The sequence below is a fragment of the Paramisgurnus dabryanus genome, chromosome 6 (genome assembly GCF_030506205.2).
Source record: "Paramisgurnus dabryanus chromosome 6, PD_genome_1.1, whole genome shotgun sequence".
Taxonomy (NCBI): domain Eukaryota; kingdom Metazoa; phylum Chordata; class Actinopteri; order Cypriniformes; family Cobitidae; genus Paramisgurnus; species Paramisgurnus dabryanus.
In genome coordinates this window covers 23,081,092-23,106,776 of record NC_133342.1, presented here as the reverse complement: position 1 = coordinate 23,106,776, position 25,685 = coordinate 23,081,092, and the positions used below count along the sequence as shown (strand labels likewise).

General features: G+C 36.7%; 2 protein-coding genes across 2 annotated transcripts; one reads left to right on the top strand and one right to left on the bottom strand.

The window, feature by feature from the left end:
* Positions 1 to 1,530: 1,530 nt before the first annotated feature.
* Positions 1,531 to 17,737, bottom strand: pla2g4aa (phospholipase A2, group IVAa (cytosolic, calcium-dependent)). The gene is made up of 18 exons (XM_065276134.1): positions 17,670 to 17,737; positions 17,348 to 17,436; positions 16,782 to 16,863; positions 16,556 to 16,704; positions 16,227 to 16,340; positions 16,104 to 16,141; positions 15,823 to 15,967; positions 15,587 to 15,723; positions 15,258 to 15,480; positions 13,977 to 14,091; positions 13,203 to 13,340; positions 12,725 to 12,814; positions 10,915 to 10,980; positions 10,374 to 10,613; positions 5,125 to 5,309; positions 4,680 to 4,869; positions 3,181 to 3,338; positions 1,531 to 3,094 (listed from the first exon to the last, which is right to left on the bottom strand). The coding sequence occupies exons 2-18, from the start codon at positions 17,378 to 17,380 to the stop codon at positions 2,954 to 2,956; spliced, it is 2,244 nt and encodes a 747-aa protein (XP_065132206.1). The 5' UTR covers positions 17,381 to 17,436; positions 17,670 to 17,737; the 3' UTR covers positions 1,531 to 2,953.
* Positions 17,738 to 20,044: 2,307 nt separating this feature from the next.
* ptgs2a (prostaglandin-endoperoxide synthase 2a) lies at positions 20,045 to 23,107 on the top strand. Its single transcript, XM_065276131.2, has 9 exons — positions 20,045 to 20,265; positions 20,354 to 20,470; positions 20,565 to 20,708; positions 20,824 to 21,128; positions 21,224 to 21,307; positions 21,414 to 21,660; positions 21,747 to 22,033; positions 22,117 to 22,264; positions 22,405 to 23,107. Exons 1-9 carry the CDS (start codon positions 20,205 to 20,207, stop codon positions 22,815 to 22,817), a joined length of 1,806 nt encoding a protein of 601 aa, XP_065132203.1. The 5' UTR covers positions 20,045 to 20,204; the 3' UTR covers positions 22,818 to 23,107.
* The last annotated feature ends 2,578 nt before the right edge of the window (positions 23,108 to 25,685 follow it).

The following is a 25,685-nucleotide window of genomic DNA, read 5'->3' as shown; positions in this document are numbered from 1 at the left end:
ACTTATGATGCATACATGTAATTCACTGTGACACTCAAGATGGCTACCAGGTGAGCAGTTCTTATTTTTCTCTCCAGATAAAAGTTGAAATTTTGTAGTAGACAACTTTTTAGTTCACATTACCGAACATGAGTTTTTAAATGCATATGCAGTATTTAATGTAATGTCATGTTACGGTAATCATCATTTTATAATCATAATCTAAAAAATGTAAATAATTCTATAGGAATTTTCTTTTAAATCCTCTTAAAATAATGGTTATAGTAAGTTCAGACCTTAATCTTATATGTGCAAAAATTCTGATGCTGAACGAACACCTTCTAAATCGTGAGAATCACCCAAATCCATCATCAAATGGCTTACTTGTGAACCAATGAAAAATAAGTGGATATCTAAGAAGCCTTGTAATTTATTTTATAAATTACACATTTATATATAATTTATTGTTTTGTTTATTTTCAATACATACTTATTTGTTTTCTATCAAATACACTTTTGTATAATTGTGTTTTAACATATGCACTTAATCTTGATCATGTGAACAATCATGCAACTGTATGCAAGTTAGTGTGTACATGCTACCTTAAAAGGTTCGGTAATGATTTTTGTCATTCAGAGTTTATGCATGTGAGCTTTGCCCAATACTACACTTTCCAGTAAATGTCCTTGACAAATGTCCTTTTTAATTAGCCAAAACATTACACTGAAAAAAGTATTCATTGAATTTAATAAATTTTTTTAAGGTAAGTGGTTGCAATCAATTTATTTAACCTTCATTTAAACAAAAGTTTTATATTTTATTTTACTTTACTAATCTTTTTTGTTTAAATGTAACTTAAATAAATTGATTGCAACCACTTACCTTAAAAAATTGATTAAATTCAATGAATCATTTTTTTCAGTGCATGACCACCTGCCTATTATTGTGTAGGTCCCCCTTTTGCCACCGAAACAGCCCTGACCCGTCGAGGCATGGACGCCACTGGACCTTTCTGCATTCACTTTTTTCAGCAATTTCAGCTACAGTAGCTTGTCTGTTGGATCAGATCACACGGGTCACTCTTCGCTTCCCAATGAGCCTTGGCCGCCCATGACCCTGTTGCCGGTTCCCACTTTTCCTTCTTGGGAACACTTTTGAACACTGCAGCTCTTGTGGGGTGTTTCCGGGCTGCAGTGTTCAATAGTGTTCCCAAGAAGGAGATGAGATGCTCTGACTAAGTCGTCTAGCCATCACAATTTGTCCCTTTCCGTTTATAACACGTCAACTTTGAGGACAAGTATTTTTCCTCAAAGTTGAAGTGATAGAAGCAAGAAAAATGGGCAAGTGTAAGGAGTAAGGTGTAACTCTAGTGGAGTTTCTATTATACCTGGACGGTCCAGGGCTGTTTTGGTGGCAAAAGGGGTACATACACATAATGTTAAGGTGAACACTTCAAGATTATTTTCAGTTTTTCTAAATTTTACTATTTATACATAATAAGTAAAATGATTTGTTTCATTCTGCCAACTACCGAAAACATTTCTCCCAAGTTCCTAATAAAAATAATGTTTTATTTGCATTTATTTACTGACAATTGAAATGGAGAAAACATGGTCCAAATAACATAAAATATACAAGTTCAAATTCATTTCTCAATAACAAAATGCTAATGTTTTACATGTTTTTAGGAAATTTGTAAAAACATAAATTTAATGGAATAACCCTGATTTGTAATCACATCTTTAATGTAAAACACATTGATGTTGGGTGACTTTGTCATTCATGAGGTTGGAATTTAACAAACACTGGAAAGAAATGGTCATAATACATGTAGAAATTATGATTAAAGGCAAAACTGCATGTTATCTCTTAAATGTTATACCGTATATTTTATATATATATATATATATTTTACCACTCTGTTTTCCAGCATGTACCTCTCTCCCATTGACCTCAGTTCAGTTGTATTAATTTGACCTGCTCTGCCAGTTTATATTACACATTTCAATTTAATTCTGCAGACATTTCCTTTAAGGAAAGGCTTTGTCAAACCAGATTTTGCGCATGTCCTTCCAGGTCATAATTTGTATGGATTAAATGAGATCAAATTAATAAAAATCTTACATTGAATATTACAAAACTACACAATAAGCATACAAATAAATAACGGTATATTTTCACTGTTAAATATGTAAACCAGAGGAATGATTATGTGGAGGTAAACCAGATTTTGATTTTTTTTAAATATTATATGCCATAGTGTGACACAAATGTAACTTATGTGATACAAAAGGAAATTACACATATCTAATCAAATATCTTAGGATATTATGTCCTATAACTTCTTAAAAGGTGGAGACCTGTGTGGGATGAGTAAAATATTGTATCATCTTCTTGTTCTTTTCAATCCCCTGAACAGGCAAATTGACATTTGTAAGAAAAAAATCCAGTTTTAAATTAAAAAAAAAATAATAATTCATACAAGATGAATCGTGTGTTGAAGCCAAGGTCTACCACAAACCTGGTTAATCTACTGGTCATGGGTGCGTCACAGTAGAACTTAATGGAGAACATAAACTGTTTTCTTATCGCATAGCAAGAAATGTATAAGGAACAGCATGTACTGAGGTTTAGACTGTCACTGAGTCCATATATTACTGTCAGAGTTCAGAGCAGCATTTGCTGCTAAACCATAAAAAACACCAGTATTCGGCTCCTTGTAACCTTTAGAGAAGTAAACCAGATATGTAAGCACTTTAAATATGTGAGGATATCAAGCAGCATGCTGAAAACGACACTGTAATTCAATACATGTTGAACCTCAGTAAAATGATTGATTCAGTCTTGTCTATAGCTGCACGTGATTCTCATCAACAGCATGATTCAGAATCATCAGAGCAAAACCAATGCAGTCTCAACACCAGAAGCTGAGGCTTTGTGTAGTTCTTAGGGTTTTTCTTGCATAGCTATCTGTTAGGTGTGTCTTTTTGCATTGCCTGTATCCCGTTTCAGGAACTTCTTGTTTTCGATCTCATTGAGTAAAAGGGAAACGGAACAGCGTGAGGGACTCTCTCGTCTCTGCAGAATGCTGTCTTTAATTTCTTCTTTTATAACCTAAAAACAAAACACACAGAAACGTGTTGGACAAAGACTAAAAACTCACTCTGTAATCAGAATGAATGTAAATGAGTGAAATTGACCTCAATGTTGTTGAGCGTGTTGAACTCCATGAGATCATGCATCCTCTTGAAGGCCTGGTTGGAGTATTTAAAGTTAAAGGTAGAGTAAGGAGAAGCTGGATCATCAAATATGTCAAAATCAGCAAACTCGATCTCTTTGTCTGATACTCTGGGTACTCCTGAAAGACAACAGAAACATACGTAAAGGGACAATACTGTAAAGTTGTACAAAATTAAGATATTAACTGTGTGTACTTTAACATTTTCTTTAAAAATGCCTCTCGGTTAAACAATAAAAAAAATAAACTATTTTGTGAAATGGTTATTTTCAGAGTAAGAGTAGACATCTGCTAAATAATATATTGACAATGACTAAAGGGCCGTTCACATTATAACAATAACTATAACAATAACTATATTACCTCCTGAACGATAACGACAACTTAATGCTATTTCGCTCGCGAGGCGCAGTACTCACGCAGATCATTTACCTTCTATGGCATTAACTAATATTACATATTTCCTTTAATAAACTTTTTTTAGTTATCATTATAATGTAAACGGCCCTTTAGTTTACATGCACCGTCATAATGCAATTATAATGAGGGTTCGGAAATATCGCAATTACACTTAATGTAAACACAATACTTTGATCAAAATAGTGCAAATAAGCGCATAATTGCAGCAAGAATAAACGTATTAAAACATGCGGTGTATGCCGATTTTAATTGCAATACATCGCCACGCTAACAATTTCATTGTATTTATATCGCACTAACTAAAGTACGCATGTGTTTTCATCATACACCTTAAGCTCAAATTTGTAGACATTACTTGACAAGTTTTCACTGAACTCTGTCAACACGACGTGCTGTCAGCAGTCATCCAGAAAAAGCGTAAATAACACGCCAGCAGTGAATAGAAATGTTACAAGCATTGTCATGATATTTCTTCTATGTCATTATCATGGCACCAAATAACGTAACACGTCCATTGGAACGTGTCTTATCATTTAACTTAAATAAATTAAAACGGTGGACAGTAAAATACCTATATGTGAGTTCATCATTCAGGTTGTGAATTGGGCTATGTGAATAATTACCGAAATGCTAAATAACGCTAAATATTAGCAAATTATCAGAAAAAAAACTGCAAAGTTAAAAGTTTGTAGGAGTCATGTGAACCATTACCCAATTACGAATTGAAAATTTCAAGAAACACCTATACGTTGCTACTTCTAAGTATTTATTAGTAATACAGTGGAAATTGTGATGTTTGAATGAGAACAGGAATGCAGATGGTACAGGATAGAAATGGGGTTGTGACAAGAGTGAAAAATTCCTACATTTTGAATCTTACACAAGGTGAATCAGACTAAATTAAACACAGAAGTCATTGATGTGAATCATGAAATCCCTTGATTACTTTCTCACACTTCAGCCCAGGTGACTCGCAATCAACCTTCGGTTAAACCAATATTTAAAATGCTTGTGACATGCATTAAACTTATATGCTCTTACCTGGTGCTTTGAAGTCCCGAAAGTTGATGTTGGCCAAGACAAAATGAATGACAGTAGGGCAATTCTTATCTCCCTTGTTAGGTCTAAACACATAGCACTCTTTAAGACCCTCTCGATCGAATACTTTGGAGTCGATCTTGGGAAACGGCAGCTTATTCATACGAGCCCACTTTTCAGCCAGCAGTAACTCCTGACAAAAACAAAATAAGAGGAATACACATATGACCAAGTCCTTTCTGCTCTGTAAAGGTTAGAGAAACCATAAAACCAATAAAATGTATAAAGTACAGATGTGTACACTTTCTGATGCTACAAACAGCGCTGTATGACATGAGACCATTCCAAATGTATAATTTTTTTTTTTACTACAAATCTACATTTGAATACATTTATACCCATTCATGTGGCATACAAGACACTCATTAGTAAAACTTAAAACACTCACTTTAAATGGTGGGCTGGAGTCACTGGGCCTGGCTGAAAAGTCAAAGGAGATAATAAGGTCCACCCCTCTCTGAGGTCGCAGGATGATAGGGTAGGGCAGGTTAAAGGTCAGACCACTGTCCACCACATGGATTTTTTTACTTTTCACATCTAGTGGCTCATAGATTCGCTCAAACTCATCCGGATCTACAAAACAAAAACACATTCTGTTTGTTTCAGTGGTTTGATTGTGTAAGGACCTCGCTATTTCTCATTATTCTGCCAAATTTAACCCTGTCTGTGAAAACCCAGCTGAAGTCATTTTATATTGTGCTTTTTTGTTTTTCACATAAAATCATCTTAAATAATGTAATAAACATTCGGTAACAATATAACCTTATCTTTAATATTGATGGGAGTAGGGTCATGTAAAATATTGAATCATTTTTTATAACACAAATGTAACACAACATCACCATGATTTCAATTAAGGTTGACACACCTACTTTTATGTTGCTTATGAGTAATGACATTTTTATGTTGCAACAACGTCTGATACACTGTTAATGTGATCTCTTCTTAAAATATGAATTTTAAAAAGTTTATCTATGTTCCCACACCCAACCCATCAACAGGAAGTTCACTCTTGCTGAGTCACTGAAACATACAATGCTATTATTAGTAATAATTATAAAGTGGGACCCATGCATTTACTCATCTGTGCGTGAAGCATAATGACACAGAAACTTAACACACACCGCAATGAGTGAGCTCTGAACGTTGCCACATGTAATGTGATTACTGATCTTGCAGTGGCATGCTTCTTTTAATGCTGGTTCATGTCTGCGGTGTAGTCAGGTGTCTCTGTGTATTTAACCTCTGGGGGAGAAGTTAATCTCCAGTGGGTGTGTTGGTATTTCATACGAGCGGGAAGTTTTGAGAGCTGACTAACTGACTTCCCCTCTCCTCCCACTTCAGCACTAAATAATGTTCGAAATCCCATCCTCAAGTTCTGTGGCACCTGACCAGCATTCAGGCTATTGTTCCACCTGTGTCACACCCATTTCACCCACGTACTTCACGGGGCCTGTATAAGGTATACTTTCGGGCACAAAGAAACATACATGTTTTGAGTCAAATTAGATGAAAGGTTAAGGATCTGGGCTGGTAACCAAAAGGTGGTAGGTTTAATCACCACCACTTGCTTTGGATGCAAATGTCAGCTTAATAACTAATTAGTACAGTAATAGCTTGTTTAATATGCACAACTCTGCATTGTTAAGCACTGCCAGCTTTAAAGTGACAGTGAGTTAAACCGCACCCTAACCCCTCGTTCAGACAGCCAGCGACGTTATCACTGTGTGTCGCCCGTCACTTTCAATGAGGCGTTTCTAAATCCGCCCTTGTCATAAACAATTGAGTACCATCGACGCCAGTAACTGGCGAGAGAAGGATGACGTGAACTCCACTGCTTTGTTCTAATTGGTAGTCGCTCCCGAAATTCGCTCGACATTTGCATAAAGTTAAACTTTTCTTAACTTTCTCGCGTCGATGGACACACCCATACGGTCCCCAGCGGTCACTTTCGCTCGGGTCGCTGGCTGTCTGAATGGGGCGTTAATAGTGGACTTAACTATTAGTGCAATCAACTATTGCCACAGATTATAAACCCTATGGAGTGGTTTCCCGGACAGTGCTTTCCTATTCCCAGACTGTTGTGCTGTTGTTTTGTTTTCTCAAGATGCACAGTAATGTTTTATTTAAGGTTTGCTTGTTAACGCTTTCTCTTTTAACTCGTCAATTATGAGAGAATGCTTCCATGCTAGTGACGAGTATTTACGGCAATCCGTAATTCCGCCATTATGCTCTTTCCCAACTTATAAAACCCAAAAGTATCGCCCTAGGGCAAACAGCTGTATGTCTGTGTATGTTTTAAGAATGGCTTTAAATCCAATTTCTATCAAAAAGTCCTTTACAAAAATGTTTTTTTTGTGTGTGTGTGTGTGTTTAAAATGCTGGGGGGAAAGAGTTAAACCACTTAAATGTCCTAATATAACTAAGGCTTAGTCCTGGATTAATCTAAACCCTGTCCGGGAAGCTGCCCCTATATCAACTTTTTTTACACACCTATCCTTATGGATATATAGTGTTATGAGTGCTTCGCTTTGAGCTGCATGCAGTAGCACGCACTGCCTGCTTCCATCATGTGCAGTATAAATTCATGCCAGGGGCATTGGTTATGAATTACAATACAAATGGCTTAACAGGTTAACAGCTGTTGTGCAGTTAAACTTTGCATTAAATAACACTGCAGGTGCCAACATGCGCAAGAGACAAATTATTATTAGAGGAAAAAAATGAATTGGAAAAAAATAATTTTTGAGGACTAAAACATTAAAACACCATTGCATATTGGCCCACTGGCCTTCATCAGGGAGTTGGTGTAAAGGTTGACCAACACCCTGATAAAGGCAAGTGGGCCGATATGCGTTGGTGTTTTAATGTTGTAGCCAATGGGCAACCTTCCCTGATGAAGATCCTCTGATGAAGCAATAAGTGATTTAAACTGCAATTCATCGACTGGCCACTAGAGGCTGTCTCCAAAATGGAGTCAATTCCCATAGACCACCATGTTAAAATGGCCAACTTTACAGTAGAAAATAATATGTTTACAGCCTGGTACAAAAACTGTTTTGGGTCTGAATAGCTAAGTTTGACCTTCATGGCAACTGTGAGGGGGGTGTTACTTATCTGTTTAAATTATATTAAGCCTTAAAGTTCTGCATAATTGAGTGACCGTTGAACAGCCACTGCTGTCACTAGAGTCGAGCTAGGCGGGCGTGGTTTCAGCAACCAGCCACCTCAGTTTCACCCACGTCCCGCCTCTTTACCCATTTTTTAATATCTGAGTGATGAGCTGTGACACGTGGCCAAGATGGCGACAGCAGGCACTGCCTACTTTAAGCTTCAACAATGATCTTCAGAAACCTATGAGTGACTTCACAGACACTACATCTATCTTTTTTTACAGTCTATGGTTTTCGCTCTTAAAAATAATAAAGGCTTTTAAACTTGCATCCTACTGAGTGCCTGGACTCTTTCCAATTCTTTTTTTTATAATTAACTCTTCCAAAGAGCACAAGAGGATACAAGCGATACCAGCAGCGCTCTAGCTCCCATTTGTCTACAATTATTAGAGGACTTGTACTTGACTTGTGAATGGAATGGTCATGTTTCATAAGTTTATGGTCAAGTTCAAGTTATTTGTCAAGTGTACTTCGATTATCTAACAATCTATTATGTACTGTATTTGGGAATGTGGGTTGTGTGTGCAAGTACAGTACAATACAGTAAAGTGCACGTAAAAAGAATGTAGGAAATGTTGAGTTAGGTATGTGTGATGCAGAGGTCGCGTTAAGCGAATTTTTTTGTCTTTGACGGACTATTTTAAGCAGTAAAGGAAAAATCTAAAAGTCGTCTGTCATTTTGACAGATTACATTTACAACTTGTAAATTAACCAATGGTCTCAAAATTTCCTGCGATCTTCTGATGTCATAGTTGCGCAGTGCTGCTGAAGTTAATGCTGTGCACACACCAGCAGGGAATTTAACTGTTTGGGTAAATAGATTACATACAAATGAATCTATACATATTGTGCTGAAGCATATACATCCGGTGCAGAGAGTTAAGGGAGATAGTGTCCTTATTTAAAGCCTGTTAAGTGTTCTGATGGCCTGTGATTAAAAATCTGTTCTTTGCTCTGGTACCTCTTGCCTGAAGGCAGTATGGTTAACAGGCAATGTGCAGTGTGACTTGTTGTGATTTTGCAAACCTTCCTCAGACATCGTAAATGCAAAATTTCCTGTATGGTGTGGGGTTTGCTGCCAGTGATGAATTTAGCTGCTCTTACAACTCTCTGAAAGGCCTTTCGTTTGAGAAGCTACCATACCAGATAGTCAAGGACCCAGTTAAGATGCTCTCAACAATGCATCTGTAAAAGTTGAAGGGGAGGCCAAACTTCTTAAGACTTCGAAGGTTGTGTATAGTGTAGACAGAGATCTTTTATGAAACGGCAGTATGGACAAGTTTATTTATTTTGAAAACAAAAATGTAGAAATGTAATTAAAACGAAGACCATGTCAAAGATTGAAATTAATGTGAAATCAAACGTTGCTGCTAATCTCATTAACCCAATTTACACAGCACATCGATCCCAGAAAAGTTCCTTGTTATTGCAACAAGAAGTAATGGTTCAACTTTTTGTTTTAATGCAGATCAACATTCACAACAAAAAATGTCTGCAAACTGGAATGAAGCAGAGATCAGGGAGGTCGTCACTATCTGCTCTGAAACCGAGATCGATCCTTTATGATCGACTCAGAAACAAAACTGCATGCTTGTGGTTAATCGGAGAATGAAATCACGAATAATATGTAAACTTAAGACCCTGTGGATCCACAAAGTGCGAGAACAAGCAACAGCCGGCATTTATCCTTCGTCCGAGCACGCGAATGTCTTACATTTCTTCCCCGCCACAGAAAACCACCACAGGTTTATCAATGCCATCAAGTTTAATTTTGTTTTTGTTTGTTTGTTGATCACGAAGTACAAAATAGATGAGAAAAACTAGGATTCCATGTATTCAAAGCGCCACCCTTATTGTTTACAATGTGTGGAATGGTGTGCTGTGATTTATTGAGAAAAAGTGAGAAAAGATGACAGAATAACACGGCGGATATCAGATTTTGCATGAAAAATTAAGAATTTACTTTTTAATACTGACCAGATACAATACTGATTTTGGTGGTCATTTTTTTTAAATGGCGTTTATCGCTTTTTGGAACCAAACTCTTCATATATCACTGGTTGCAAAAAATTATATGAATACATAATTGTTAATATACTTAAAGTAAGCATTACACCCTCTCAAAAAGCTGTATGTAAATCCTACTGAAAAATCCAGCTAATACCAGCAATCCAACTAATACTGGTGAGCTGGTTTAAGCTGCTCTCCTAGCTTGGTTTTAGCTGGTTTTGCTGGTGTAGCAAGCTGGTCTAGCTGTGTTTTGGTCACTTTTTAAGCTGGTCTAGCTGGACTTACCTGGTCAGGCTGGAAGACCAGCTGACCCACCAGCATGGCCAGCTTTGTCGGGCTGGGAGGACCAGCGTAAACCAGCTAGTGCCACCTTAAACCAGCTAAAACCAGCTACCAGCTTATGCTTCAGTAGGGAAGTTTCATAATACTGTAGCTCCTCATGCAGTGTTGGTACCTGTGACAGCATCCACCTCCTCATCCACAGAGTTCTGGTTCATGAAGCTGCCAAAGGGAGAGAAGGGCAGGGAAGAGTTCAGGTTAAGCCCCAGCATGAAGTTGTGCACTTTTCCAGCACGCCCCTCACGTGTGGTGAACAGGGTGGTGTCACCCATTATGGAGGTCAACATGCGCTGCATCCAACTAGCCTGGGCATGGCGTTGGCGCTCATCCTGCATCTCTGTGCTCTCTGTGCCTCCTGATAAAGAGAAAGAGACATTCTTTTATATTTATGCATTTGGCATATGCTTTAATCCAAAATGACACATTTAAGCTATACAATTTATCAGCATAAGTATTCTTTGGAATTTTTTCTCTCAACCTTAGTATTGCTAACACAATGCTCTACTAACCGAGTTACACAAAACCTCTTTACATGTGTTGCCTTTTGGCCTCCACAAAGACACTGTTCCCTATAAAGTGGTACTATATTGGCACAATATGTAGTTTGCAAAGTGCAATGAACTGAATGGTCTGCGTGGGAAAGAAGTTCTTCTCACCTCTTTGTGTTTCCTCTTCATTATCTGTCGAGTCATCTCCCACAATATGCTCGGGTTTAATTTGCTCTGAAAACAGGAGACCCACAAACATGAAAGCCAATATAAACACAGCACTTCCTATTCAAACAGGCATGAGAATAACAAACATGATGGACTGAACAAGCTCCTCTGTCAGTGTAATACAAGTGTCATGCACCAGTTTTTATTTTACATGCATAGGGCCAGGTTCAAATCCCAGCCTAATACATAGCATAATCTTAATAAACCAAGGAAAAGTAATAGAACTTGACAGGAAGTGATCCTCATGCAGTTTCATAAAGTCTCTATAAAGTCAATCTTGAAAATGTTTTATATTTTTTTTATAAATGTTAGAAATGTGTTGCTGAAACATGCCAAAAATACTGTAAAATATGTAGTCCTGATTTGCAGTTATACAGTTTTTCACCATTTCCGAGTGGCTCAATGACACACTTAAGTTAAGCCCCTGTAAATTGCCCTGCCCCTAACGGTACATTCACACGGGGCATAAGCGTTAATGCTTCTCATTTACTTTGAATGGGTCATGCATTGCCGAACTGAATTTTGGATTCGTCGCATCATCGCCATTGCTCGCGGCAGAAGTTGAAAATTTCTCAACTTTTCAATCAGATCGCCTTATCGTCTCATCAGATCGCCTTATGCAAATAACCTAGTGCAAAGCCTGCCAATTACGTTATGCAAGACCAGAGAACCATGTGTTGCGGCCACTGTAATTGGCTATTGGCCACGCTTTAGACACGCCTTCCGTCAAGCGTAGCGTTTACGCCACGTGTGAATGTACCGTAATGGTACATTCACACGGGACAGAAGCGTTAACGCTTGACTGTTTAAAGGATTAGTCAATTTTCTTAAAAAAAAAAATCCAGATAATTTACTCACCACCATGTGATCCAAAATGTTGATGTCTTTCTTTGTTCTGTCGAGAAGAAATTATGTTTTTTGAGGAAAACATTCCAGGATTTTTCTCACGTTAATGAACCTTTGCTAGATAAGACCCTTACGCATGGTTTGGGATTGTTTAGAGCTATGTGAGTTGTGGTCCATTACAATGAGAAAAATCCTGCAATGTTTTTCTCAAAAAACATAATATCTTCTTGACTGGCCAAAGAAAGACATCAACATTTTGGATGACATGGTGGTGAGTAAATTATCTGGATTTATTTTTTAAGAAACTGGACTAATCTTTTAAGAGCAGTGAATGTTCCCTATTTTTCCAAGATTATGATAACTTATTTTATTTATTAGCTTTTTTGCATTCAAATTCGGTTGGGTGGTTAATACCACATTTTTCTGTTGTTTGACAAACTCAGAACACATTTAATATCTGACTTTACAGACACTTTAACACTTAGTAATAAACTCCACAAGGTTATTCCCTAAGACCTGATACAGCGTTTAAACATATGACTCATTGTGAATAGGAATTATAGCTCTCTGTTAAAAGTATATTGATTCATTTTTATTGCAGAAATCGGTGAGTGTGTGCTTTTGATGGAGGTTACAAAGTAATAGTTTGTAGATTAGTATGTGACTGTTTATTACTGTATGTCCACACCTTCTAAACTGTGCGTATTAACCGCACAGTTCTTCACTAGAAGAACCGGTAATGGCACTTTTTTCAGCATAACACATTGTCACAAACAAAGGAATATGACAATACAATACGACTTAGTCTTGAAATACAGTGCCAGTTATCCCTTGTACTGTGTGCTTTATCTCAATTGTAATATCAAGAAGGGAGATAACATTGAACAGATACAATCAATCATACCCAACTCCTCCTCCATGGTGCTACTGCTGGACGTCTCCTTTACACCCAGAACCCGGTTGAAGAGTATGGAGAAAGCACTCCCCCATACACCTGCAGTACATAAAGTTAATGGATTAAACATAGTACAATAGACAATAGTAAAACTGATGGTATTCTACTAAGAATCCTATAATCAGTTGTAATAAAGAGCCTAAATTCATCCCCTCGAGGACTTTTGCAGAAACGAGCCCGAGATGCGAGGTGCAAGATCAGCTGTCAACTTGTCACAGATAAGATGTTCTTACATTGAAAGTGTTTTTCACACTATGAGTTTAGAAAAGAAACATGTGACTAACAGGAAGTATGAAGTGTGTAATATATACAGTACAGTATAAGAAGTAAACAGTGTTTACCGTACTGATCCTAAATTAACTTTTATAATGGAAGGGTTTGAATGAGTAAATGCTTCTGTTGAAATTCAGAGCAATTCCAGTCTTACCCATGAGGAAATGTAAGGGGTTTTCCTCATATTTCTTCACAACGCTGCCCATGAAGAACTTGCTCCCAAATAGCCCAGGAGACATGAAGGTGCCGTATTTAGCCATGCCAATTTCATACGGGCTGAACTCTACCCAGTCTAATGGAGACAGACACATGAATAACTGCTCATGTATGATCAATCAAACACAATGTTTTAATATTACATTACCTTAATCATTACTAACACAAATCATTCATAATCCCCTCAATACTGTTAACAAATGCTAAAAATACTTGTGTGACTCAAGTTAGCACTAAAGGAAGATAAATGTAACCAACTTCCTTTTCATCAGCAAGTAGTTCTTTTAACTCCATGCTTAGTCACACACTCTGATCCCATTCAGCAAACAACAACCAACCCACTCACAATAGATAGCCTCTAAAAATAGCCAGTCTACATCTGTGGGCAGAGCTGTTTACGTACACACCAACTTTACAGTGGGTCAATCATTAGTTCACACACTGTATGGATATTTGCATGTTTCCAATGAATTAAGCAAATATAAACAAATAGATTTCTTCCACCGTGGCCGAGAAGAGCACACACAACCCTTCGCTATCTTTACGAATAGTGACTTTTGCAACAGTTGCTATTACTTTTATTTAAAATGAATTATTAATGCACCCCCCCAATGCACCAGGTTATTTGACCGAGGGTCTGTTTTATAAATATATGCATCATTTTACTGCCATTCATTGCGTGTTTTATGTCAACTTTCTTTTTTATTCTTACCTGCAAACATGAGCTCAGACACATCAGGTTTGACGTGAAGACAGGTGAAGAGAGGCAGAGGACACTGACCTTCATTAGTCTTCGCCTGCAGGGAGCTAAGAGTAGTGTCCATTCTCTAAACAACACACAAACACACAGGATAAAACTTTCTTTTGAGTGTAAATATATCCGTACTATAAATAAAAACATTTGACATTCATTGAAGCAACAGAAACTTTACTTCTGTACATGAACACTTTAAATTAGGGTTGTCCAAACTCGGTCATGGAGGGCAGATGTCCTGCAGAGTTTTGCCGAAACTTCCCTAAACACACCGGCCTGAAAGTTTCTAGTCTGTCTAAATGGTCATTGTTTTGTATTTAGCAGTGGCAGCGGGTGACGTCTTTTTTGAGGGCACTCGATGCGAAGTTCGTCACAATATGTATGAAGCCCGTCATGTGTGTGGTTCGTAATTTCAAAATATGCGTTCTGCGCGTCGAGTGAATCTATGTGCATCACGTGTCTTGTCAAAATAAGTGCCTGCTGCAGATGCAACTTAAGGGTTTATGATAGAAGAGACCCTCGAGTTTGCCAGATACTCGCATAATCTCATGCATAATCAAAGGGAGTGTCTTGCGTGTACTTTATTAACGTGATGGTTATAGTGATGAATGGTTTTGAAGCGTATGCAGCAGGCACTTATTTTGACCAAACATGTGATGCACATGGTTCACAAGATGCAACAAACACATATTATGAAAACACGAGCAAAACACATGACACTCCGAACACATATTTTGAATTTGTGCCCCTCGGATGAGCAGTCACCAGCCGCCACTAGTATATAGGGTACCGAATATACAGTATGCATTGGAATAAATGTATCACTGATGGGACAGCTCATTCAGCCATTGCTTATCAATGTTTTTCTACTGCATATTACTCTCTGCACAAATATGCAGTACAAATTTCACAGGAAAATTCACAATTACACAATTTTATCTGGTAATTAAAGAAGCTGAATCAACACTGACTTACAGCTAAAACACATTATATTAAAGTGTGCTGTTTTGTTGACTCATTTATACAGCAAATATAAAGGCTCTCAGCTTTCAACTCTGTTAAAAAAGTATCTTCCTGATTCATACGGACGATGTTCCCAACATGGGACCATTTGCATTATGATGCATAATAGACATGCAACATACAAAGGACTGTATTTGTATTTGACTGTATTTGAATAGCTAACAGTGTACACCGTATTCGTACTCTCTGAAGCAGTATATATTCTGCATATATTACCCCTGGAATGAGAGTCTCTCCTATCAACATGCCGAAGATGTCTGTGAAGGTGACGGGCTGCCCGGCTGATTTTTTCTTCCAGAGTGCCTTGACGTAGCGGTTGATGTTTTGGGGCAGGAGAAGTTTAAGTGGGTTATTGCTGACCCTGTTCATCAGCTCCTTATTTATATCGCCCAGTCCTTTACCAGGAAATTCAGGGTGCGAGTACAGCATGGACATATACCTGTGGAAATTCATTATTATGAAATCTCAGTTATGCAGTGCTGTATTCAAGACAAACAACTAAAACTCAAAATAAAGCATTTATAGCCAACTATTTGACTGCTAACCATGTTGATCCGGAAAGTCCTGCCACATATGTCGCGCAGTCAAGCACCCCAGACTCATACAGAGCCTTCATCACTCCCGAGAAGCCCACCATGGCACGAAAACCCCCACCAGAGCCCAGTATAGCGATGGTTGGAACCTGAGCACAGACAGAACTGCAATGAGACTCACTCGTGATAAGATCTCTTTTTTAGTATAAAATATGCAATGACATGGTTGCAGTGGGTTTTGTGTTTACCTCTCGTGGTGAGGCTGGAAGGAACCGTGGGTTTTCCATTTTAAGAAGCTTCTTGATGCTAAGCATAACTCTGTCCCTGCGTGCCTGCATGTAAAGCTTTTCCTGATCGCACAGAGCCATGCTGAAGCGCAAGTCTGTGGACGCACTTGAAACCGAAAAAAAATTTGCATCACTCATTCATTCACAATAATAGCAATGTGACTCTCACAGGTCTATATGGAGCACACTAAATCGTGTACAAAGGGGAACAATATGTTGCATAAAATTGCATTTGTACCTACCACACTTCTAAGGACAGGCTGAGAAACACTTTGGTGGTCTAGAAGGAATTGAAGACATTGACAATTACAAACCATTTATAATGTATGCCCGTGTGTGAGCAAAAAAGCATTTTGGATTTTTACCTTGCCAATAGGAAGTGTCACTTTCTCAGTCTGCCCCACTTTGAGTTTTGAAAGGGAATATTTAGCTGTGCCAAGAGTTTCGTCCATGACATAATTAGCATCCATTAATATCATCTTAAAAAAAAGCACAGTCAAATGACATTATAAATATGATGCACATTTTTATACTTCAATGATTCAAAACAAAAAGCATGATCTGTTTAAGTTGTCAACAGTGAAGAGAATCAAATGACGTTTGCTTAGAATAAAACAATAAGTCTCTGATAGCATGCAGACAGTTTAATAGCATCTTCTGAACTTTTCTATGTAAAAGATTATGATTTTATCACCTCCAAAACATTGGGTTGGTTGGGGTCCAATATGAACTCAAAGGTTTCATTCCACTTAGGGTTAATGTCATTATTTATGTGCCGTGTTCGTTTTCTAGACTCTGGGGTGGTGGGAATGGACAATTCCACGTATGGGTCCGGGGTGTCCACTGTGAACAAACACATGTATGCTTGTTATATAAATAAAGATGTCCTTAAATAAAGAGAAGAGATCTTGTATACTCACATAAATCCCCAAATGCACCTTTAGTCACATTTTCAGCTCCCACCACGGTCACTTTCAATCTATGAGAATACTGATGCTCAACCTGTATATATAAATGATCCTCAGTGTCAGGGATTAAAAGTGGCAGAGGTAATAAAATGTTCCTATCTATGTAATAAAGGAAGCTCATTTAAATATCTGTCTAGGAAGCGCACAACAGGTGAATCCCAAACCGAAACATAAAACATATGTAAGCAAAATAAGTATTTAACACAGTTAATACTTGTTATTATGATACAACATAATAGTAGAATATATAATTGTGTCTCTTTAAGATGCATATGATTATTGTATTGACATGAATAAACAAGTAATAAAATGGTCAAGTTTGTCCCATTTTCCCTCATGCAAATTATTCATACTTTACAGCTCTTTGGTGACTTTAAGTAAATGTAAGACTTTAAACATTACTTTTTTATTCCGAACAAACAACACATAAATGAACCTCTGTGTTTTGAAATGACCCAAAAAATGGCATCAAATACTAAACAATAAAATGACTATAGATTTACTGTTATATAACTTACTATGATGTACTGATAGGGGTCTTTGGAAGACATTCTTGCTGCAGTTTGATGGTCAGGACGGCACTTTTTCAGGACAGTCCGGGAAACATCTGTTATTTTAACAAGATGAAAAAAAGGAAGAAAAAATAGTGTCGACCCACAAGACGCTGAAACATGACACTGAGTCTTGTCGAATAAGATATGCAGAGTTCATAAGGAAGACGTCTTGAAACGAACCACAAAGCTTTACTCTCGGTGTCTACTGACGTGATGGACTTGTTTCAAAAATCATATTGGCGCGTAGTAACAGTTTAGAAGAAAAACGAAACGCGTGAGAACTTACCACTGGTGGTAAAGTGATGTTGGACTCTCTCCGACTGAAGGCATTTCAGGAAGACGAGAGGAATGCGCATAAACTGGGCGGACTAAAGATATTTGATTCGTGAACGAATTGTTCTTTTGAGTCGGTTCATTTTTGTGATTCTGTTCGATTCGCAAGTGTATCAAACGAATATGGAATATGTTTGAGGGTAAAGCTGAAAAATTAAATAAATATTAAATAAAAGTAGGAGTCTCAGTAATTTTCAGTGACACATTCAACTAAAAAAGGTTAAAAACACGTTTCATATTGTGATAAAAGGTAACTTTGAGTTTCTTTCAACCAAAAAAAATTAAAAAATAATAAAAATAAATAAAAAAATATTGACAGACGTTTCATCCACATTTATAATCACTTACCTAAAATGTATCAAAAAGAACCGCCGTAAACGAAACGAATCGTTAATATGAATGAAGCTCGAGCTCGGGTCGACACTCTCACCAGCTCCAATGACACTGAATAGCAAAAGTGAGACATTTGCATAGACACGAGGCGGCGCTCACGAACTGTAGTAGATTACAGGAATCTGCGTTTAAAGCGCTGGTCATTTTATCTTCTAAAATCGAATGAATCATTCATTGTTACATCCCATCCGTACCCCTAAATAACTTTTGGGATCGTAACAGAGATTCATTTTTTTTATTCAAAACAACAGTAGCAGTAAAGGTCATACAACCAAAACAAAAAAATAAATAAAAATACAAATACGATGCCAGGGAACCACAGAGGACAAAATAAATTTAGGACAAAACGGAGATATAGTTTTTATTGCTTTAGGATTAATAGAGCTTTGAATAGTTCCATAGATAAGGGGGCTCCAACCTTTATATGAGCAATCATTACCAAAATAACCATGGTTTTATTGTGGTAAAAGTATACCATGGTTATTTGGTGTATTGATTACTATAGCAAAACCATGGGTTTAGTACACTAACCATGGTTTAACTATGGTGGTTATTCTGTGGTTTTAGTAACCATGTTTTTGTTTTGTTTTAACTGCAGTAAAACCAATGGTTAAATTAATTAGCCTACATAAAATTGACCTGTATCTTTCAAACAGTCAAAGAATCCAAAAAAAAGACATCTTTAAAACAAAAAGAGAAATCACTAACAAAAGAAAACTGTATTAACAATAAGATTTCTGTTTAAAATTTCTCTGTGCAGGTATAAAATTTTCCTAAAGAGTGACAAAAACAGCAGTTTTTTTCTTATATTTTCTAAGAAAAGTTTTAGTCTGGTAACATTTGTTAATCTATTTTAATGTTACTTTCTTTACTTTTTTGGTAAGCAAAAACTTTCGAGGCAAAGACCGTGTCTCCCAGAGAAACTCTACAATATTATTACATAAGGAATTTTAGTTAATTCTCTCTGAAATTGCTTCACCGAAAGCATACTTCCAATTATTGTGTCAGTTAAATTCAAACAATAAGTACATGGCCATGGAAATGTTGATCCTTGAATCAATAAAAACACTCCAGAGGGAATAGCATTGGAAACAGTATTTATTAGAATGAATCTAAGTATAGAGTCTGCCATGTAAGTTAAAAAGTTGTCCAACTAACAAAATATTTTTTTTTGAACCGGTTGTAAAAGAAAGTAGATTTTTTTCTTGTAGAGAATATTCTTATTGTTCCATGAGTAATATTTTTATGAAAAAAAGTTATTTGTATCTTATAGAGACCAGGATAAGAGCATCTGCTTATGACAATAAGAAACTTAAAAAAAACTTTGTAAAAAAAATTGTAACATCAAAAAAAAGAAATAAAAGAGAATTCAGGCCACCAATTTTAGAAAAAAATAAGTTAGGGAAAGTATTCCAGAGTGAAAATGGGTTCTTAAAAAAATCTTAAGCCAATTGATCTTAAACATGTTGTTTAGTCTAAAAAAAATCCAAACCACCTTTATTGGATTCATCAGTACTGATTTTCTAACAAAGTGGGTTTTATTTTTCCAAATAAAGTTGTTTATCAACCTTTTTTAAACATTCCTTTATCAACCTCCAAGGAGAGAGCAGCTGCATATAAGTGAGTAAACAGTCTTTCAGCTTTAGAGAGCAAAATTCTTCCTCTTATTAAAAAATCTTTGTGTAGCCAAAAGTAGAGTTTCCTTTTAGTTTTGTAATCAGAGGATCAAAGCTTAGTTTACATTTTTCTTTTTGCTCTTTACTAATTACAATTCCTAAAAAATTCTTCACAGAAATGTTGCATATAAGGAAACATTACAAACTTTAATTGACATCAACTCATATTTGCTAATATTTAGGTCAAGGTCCCAAGCTCTAGAGAAATAATCAATCAATTTTAAAGCTTTATGGAAAAATACAGTATAGCCTAGGTCTATGACGTTACTCGTCTTACATCTTAAGTTGCGCAAGAGTCCCTCCCTCTCCCTTTTGGTTAAAAGGCGCAGGAATCCATCAAGGCACAGTTTTCGGAGATCCTTTAGCACACAGCTCTGCTCTGCCTTGTAATAAGAAACACTGCAGATAAAACTTCTGGAATGCATAAAGTGATTTTCTTGGTCCTACTTTCAAGCTTTTGGATCTTTTCCTGTGAAGGATGTAAGTAGACAGAAGTGCAGCTTTTGAGGTTTGATTTTTTTACCAAAGCCAGATTGTTTAACCTATTTCTTTGCGTCTGTTGCCACAGATGACCCTTGCTGTGCAGAACCTTGTCAAAACCAGGGTGTGTGTCTATCTAAAGGTGCCGATGCTTATGAATGTGACTGTACCAGGACAGGATATTACGGTGTAAACTGCACTTCTCGTAAGTTTTCCATAGGATTGTATTTACATTTGATTTTTAACTTAATGTAGAAAACATACTAAAAAAAGATTTCTGCTTTTTATTTCCCTTACAGCTGAACTCCTGACATGGATCAAATTGACTGTGAAACCAGCTCCAAGCACATTGCATTACATCCTAACACATTATAAATGGATTTGGGATCTGATCAACAAAATCTCCTATTTGAGAAATTCCATAATGGCCTATGTCCTGACATGTAAGTTTAACGCTTCGGATTCAGAGCGAAATCGCTGGCTCCTTCGCATATTGTTTGAAAAAGGAAGTAACGAATGTATTTTTAATTTGGTATTTTCTCATTTCTTGTTTTCCAGCAAGAGCACATTTGATCGACAGTCCACCAACTTACAATGCAGAATATGGCTACAAAAGCTGGGAAGCATATTCCAACCTGTCCTACTACACGCGCACTCTTCCGCCATTGTCCAGGAACTGTCCTACACCTGATCTCCCTAACCCAAAGCAGGTTGTGGAGAAGGTGCTGTTAAGAAAACAGTTCATCCCTGATCCGCAAGGGACCAGTCTTATGTTTGCCTTCTTCGCCCAGCATTTCACTCACCAGTTCTTCAAAACTGACTTTAAAAAAGGACCAGCATTCACAAAAGCTCTAGGCCATGGAGTAAGTCTCATTCAAAGTTTCAGTCAAAAATCTTTTCACTTTGCATTTAATATAGAAACCATGATGCCATTTCTAACAATTCCGTTATGTTTTAGGTGGATTTAAGTCATATTTATGGAGAAACAATGGAAAGACAACACAAACTCCGTCTGTTTAAAGATGGCAAGCTGAAGTATCAGGTACTGTGACATAATGAAATAAATTGACATGCAAATTGAAGTTCTACTGTATAGCATTTTAAAATAAACTTCAGTCAATAATAGATTTATATGGTTGGCCCCTCAGATTGTGGATGGCGAGGTATACCCTCCTCTGGTGAAAGATGTCCAGGTGGAGATGCACTACCCTCCTCATATCCCAGAAGAACAGAAATTTGCTGTTGGCCATGAAGTCTTCGGTCTGGTTCCAGGTTTGATGATGTATGCTACCATTTGGCTGCGCGAGCACAATCGTGTCTGTGATATCATGAAGCAAGAACATCCCGACTGGGACGATGAAAGAATCTTTCAGACCACCCGTCTTATCCTCATTGGTAAACCATGACTCTGAATATCCTAAATTTGGTAAATATATGAATGACTCGAAATCAAAGACTTAATGCTTGTTTTTTTTTTACAGGTGAGACAATCAAAATTGTGATCGAGGACTATGTCCAGCATCTGAGCGGCTACCACTTCAAGCTCAAGTTTGACCCAGAGCTTCTCTTCAATCAGCGCTTCCAGTACCAAAATCGCATCGCATCTGAGTTCAACACTCTGTATCACTGGCACCCACTGATGCCCGACAACTTTCAGATCCAGGATCAGGTCTACGGCTACCACCAGTTCGTATTTAACAACTCCATAGTGACAGAACATGGCATCCGCAATATGGTGGAGTCCTTTAGCAAACAGAGATCTGGAAGGGTGAGATTTACTCATTTATAGAAAGCTTAATTTATCTTTACTCGGTTGTCCTTGCTAATTTTCGCTGCGTTATATGTGAACAGGTCGCTGGGGGACGAAACCTGCCAGCCGCTGTCCAGGGAGTGGCTGTTAAAGTTTTAGAACATTCCAGAGAGATGCGTTACCAGTCGTTCAATGCTTACAGGAAGCGCTTTAACATGAAGCCCTACATGTCCTTTGAGGAAATGACAGGTAAGATAAACAGTGAACAAACACGGGTGTCAATCACATTAAAAGCTAATAGAAATGTGTTTGTATAGACCTAGAGGATTATTACAACAAGTGTAAAAACATATTCTGAGACGTATCCCCAATTCTGTGTGATTAAACAGGAGACAAGGAGCTAGCAGCTGACCTGAAGAACCTGTACGGTGATGTAAATGCAGTTGAGCTGTATACTGGTCTTCTTATTGAGAAGCCCAGACCCAACTCTGTCTTTGGGGAGACTATGGTGGAGATGGGAGCCCCCTTCTCTCTCAAAGGCCTCATGGGAAATGCTATTTGTTCTCCTGAATACTGGATGCCCAGCACATTTGGTGGGAAAGTCGGATTTGACATTGTTAACACTGCCTCACTAAAGAAGCTGGTGTGCATGAACATCAAAGGCTCCTGTCCAGTGGTGTCCTTTCAGGTGCCCGAAGTAAAATATCAAGATTTAGAAAAAGTTAATTTAAGCTCAGTGCACTCCACACAAAATAATATAAACCCAACGGTTGTCTTAAGAGAGAGAAGTTCAGAGCTCTAAATGCACATCAGCGTTATGCCTTAGTATTTTTACTTGATGCAAATACTTAAAGGTGCAGTGTGGGACAGTGAGACTGTGAATTGCAACCAATCTCAAGAGATCCTTTGAGAGTCCCACATGGCACCTTTAAGTTTTTATTTATTAGGTTATTTATTTAAATAATTTATTTGAATCATTTATTTATTTCTGGGTGATTTGTACTGATTGTTATTTATATAATTTTTATTTTGATGTATGTCTGACAAACTTTGACAATGTTTTTTTACAAATAAAAAATTATTTTAATACAAGTTCAGTTTTGTATTATTTTATTTCCATTGTCTAGCTCACTCTTTAAAATAAATAAAAAGAATGAGAGATTACGGAAAATACACGAAAAATGCCTGGATTTGCATTTGCAGAAATGCACTGTCAACAATTTTCCGGAAACTTTGGGTGCACCGTGCATTCACAAACATACCCTAAAGATCCCATAAAGACACATGATGTATTAGTTTGTGACACGAAAACTAACATAGCACATGCTGTGAATCAAAAGAATGTCCTAGCAAAGTTGGAAATGCCTTGGGACATTTCAGATTGAGGTATTTAGGCAGGTCTAGACCAGTAATCTCTTCAGAACTGACTGAACTTTGTAACTATGCAGATCTTATTATACGTGTACAAACGGCTAAATAACCAACTATATAAAAAGAAATCATGACAGTTGGCAATGGCAACCCTATTTTTACAGGAACGATTCCAAAACATTTACGGCACGTGTTTGTGTTCGCACAGAAGGCTCTCTGCCAATTGTGTGGAGATTTTCTGAAATCAAAGTGTTGTGTGAATGGTTTTGTTTTTAGTAAACCTTCTAGTGTCACTATAGCTGCTCAGATGAAAGCTTTCAGGGCTTATTTCAGGCCATATTTAAGGATTGAATGCCCTGATGGCCAAAAGCTGCAGGCACCGGTTTAACCTTGCATTATCTTTGTACTTTTGTCATCTGCCTTGATGACTGGCTATGAAATTGCTGCTTGCAGCTATATTTGTAAATATTACTGTGTATTTCAAATGGGTAATATTAACACCAATCTTGATATCATGACATCATGACTATTATACAGGAAACTCTTGGACCAATGATGACATGGTAGACTCTAAAAACTGTTGTGTTAAAGACAATACAATCTGTCCTTAACTAAACAATTACTTTACTGTAACTATTAACTGTGTTGTCCCTTTCATTTAATAAAAATAAAAAGTGTTAAAATGGTAATATATATATATATATATATATATATATATATATATATATATATATATATATATATATATATATATATATGTGTGTGTGTGTATGTATATGTGTATGTATATATGTATATATATGTATATATATATGGTTTATTGCAGTCATATATATATATATGACTACAATATATGAACCATATATATATGAATACACAATGTATTCAGCTCACTCCTCACAAAGGTGAAAAGATTACAAATTACCGTGGATTACACAACTGTTATGCTATTGCACGTGTGTTGTGTAAGAAACAGGAAAGAGAAAAAACCATGGATGAAAGGATGGTATTAAAGTAAAAAAAAAAAAAAAAAAAATATATATATATATATATATATATATATATATATATATATATATATATATATATATATATATACATATAATAAGCTGGTTAAATTTGCTTCTAAAATCTGATTGCCCTTACATCAAGCATTTGGGATATAATTTTATACAAAAGATCCACAGAGGACTAGTCCTGACTAGATAATGTAAAAAACCAACACGGTATATATATATATGCAATGAAAAAATAAGGCAATGGAAAATAATATAATATGTTCTCTGTGACTACTTATAAGATTTTTTTAAACATATTTAAGAGCAAATGTTAACAATACAAAGCCCATGTGCAGCAATACATTTTGAATCTGAACATTAATTTGAATTCTATTCTGGATTTCTTTTAGACCCCCGTGATTCTAAAACAAGAAAAAACTTATGCAAAAAATCTGACACAGACACAAATAAATCACATTTAGTTTGGCCTACTGCAGGTGTGTCTAAACATACAAATCACTAAAACAAATAAAGAATTCTAAATAAAAGATATTCATTAGTGAAACTTGGCTATCATTGAAAGACCTCAGACTTTTTGGGTGTTACTGAAACGTTAGAGGAACATAAGGAGCTTAGGGCTCTATACAAGTACCAGCATGCCTAACAAAGGCCACCGAAAAATGTTTCATTCACTTTACCCAACTGACAGTGGGATAAGAGGTAGATTGATGTTAAATGTGGGGAGTACCAGAAAGAAGGGCAAGAGTCACGGGACACAATGTATTCAGCTCACTCCTCACAAAGGTGAAAAGATTACAAATTACCGATACAGTTTGGATTACACAACTTTATGCTTATTGCACATGTGTTGTGTAAGAAACAGAAGAGAACATGCATGAAAAGTAAAAAAAAAAAATATATATATATATATATAATAAGGTTAAATTTGCTTCTAAAATCTGATTGCCCTGACATCAAGCATTTGGGATATTATTTTATAAGGTACACAGAGAACTAGTTTTGACTACATAATGTAAAAAACATTATGTAAAAAAATAATCTTGAAATCTTCATTACTAACTGAGAAAAATTAATGACTCAAAATCTAACTTTGATTCTCTAATCTCAAGTTATGGGACGTCAGCCTGGATCTCGCAGACAGGGTCACAAATGTTCTTCACAGATTATTTACATTTAGTAAATGCATGCAATATAGTGAAGTGCAGTGGCAGCCGGTGACTTCTCTTCCGAGAGGCGCAAATTCAAAATTTATTCGGTGTGTCATGTGTGTTGCTCGTCAT

Bases quoted from the DNA above. Each gene is read 5' to 3' on its own strand.
- ptgs2a (XM_065276131.2), top strand. From the start codon at position 20,205: ATGCATAAAGTGATTTTCTTGGTCCTACTTTCAAGCTTTTGGATCTTT. The intron at 20,471-20,564 runs GTAAGTTTTCCA...TTTCCCTTACAG, and splicing joins CGGTGTAAACTGCACTTCTC to CTGAACTCCTGACATGGATC. The intron at 21,129-21,223 runs GTAAGTCTCATT...GTTATGTTTTAG, and splicing joins CAAAAGCTCTAGGCCATGGA to GTGGATTTAAGTCATATTTA.
- pla2g4aa (XM_065276134.1), bottom strand. From the start codon at position 17,380: ATGTCTTCCAAAGACCCCTATCAGTACATCATA. The intron at 16,142-16,226 runs GTAAAAATCCAA...AATTCCTTCTAG, and splicing joins TGACACTTCCTATTGGCAAG to ACCACCAAAGTGTTTCTCAG. The intron at 15,968-16,103 runs GTAGGTACAAAT...TTCGGTTTCAAG, and splicing joins AGCCTGTCCTTAGAAGTGTG to TGCGTCCACAGACTTGCGCT.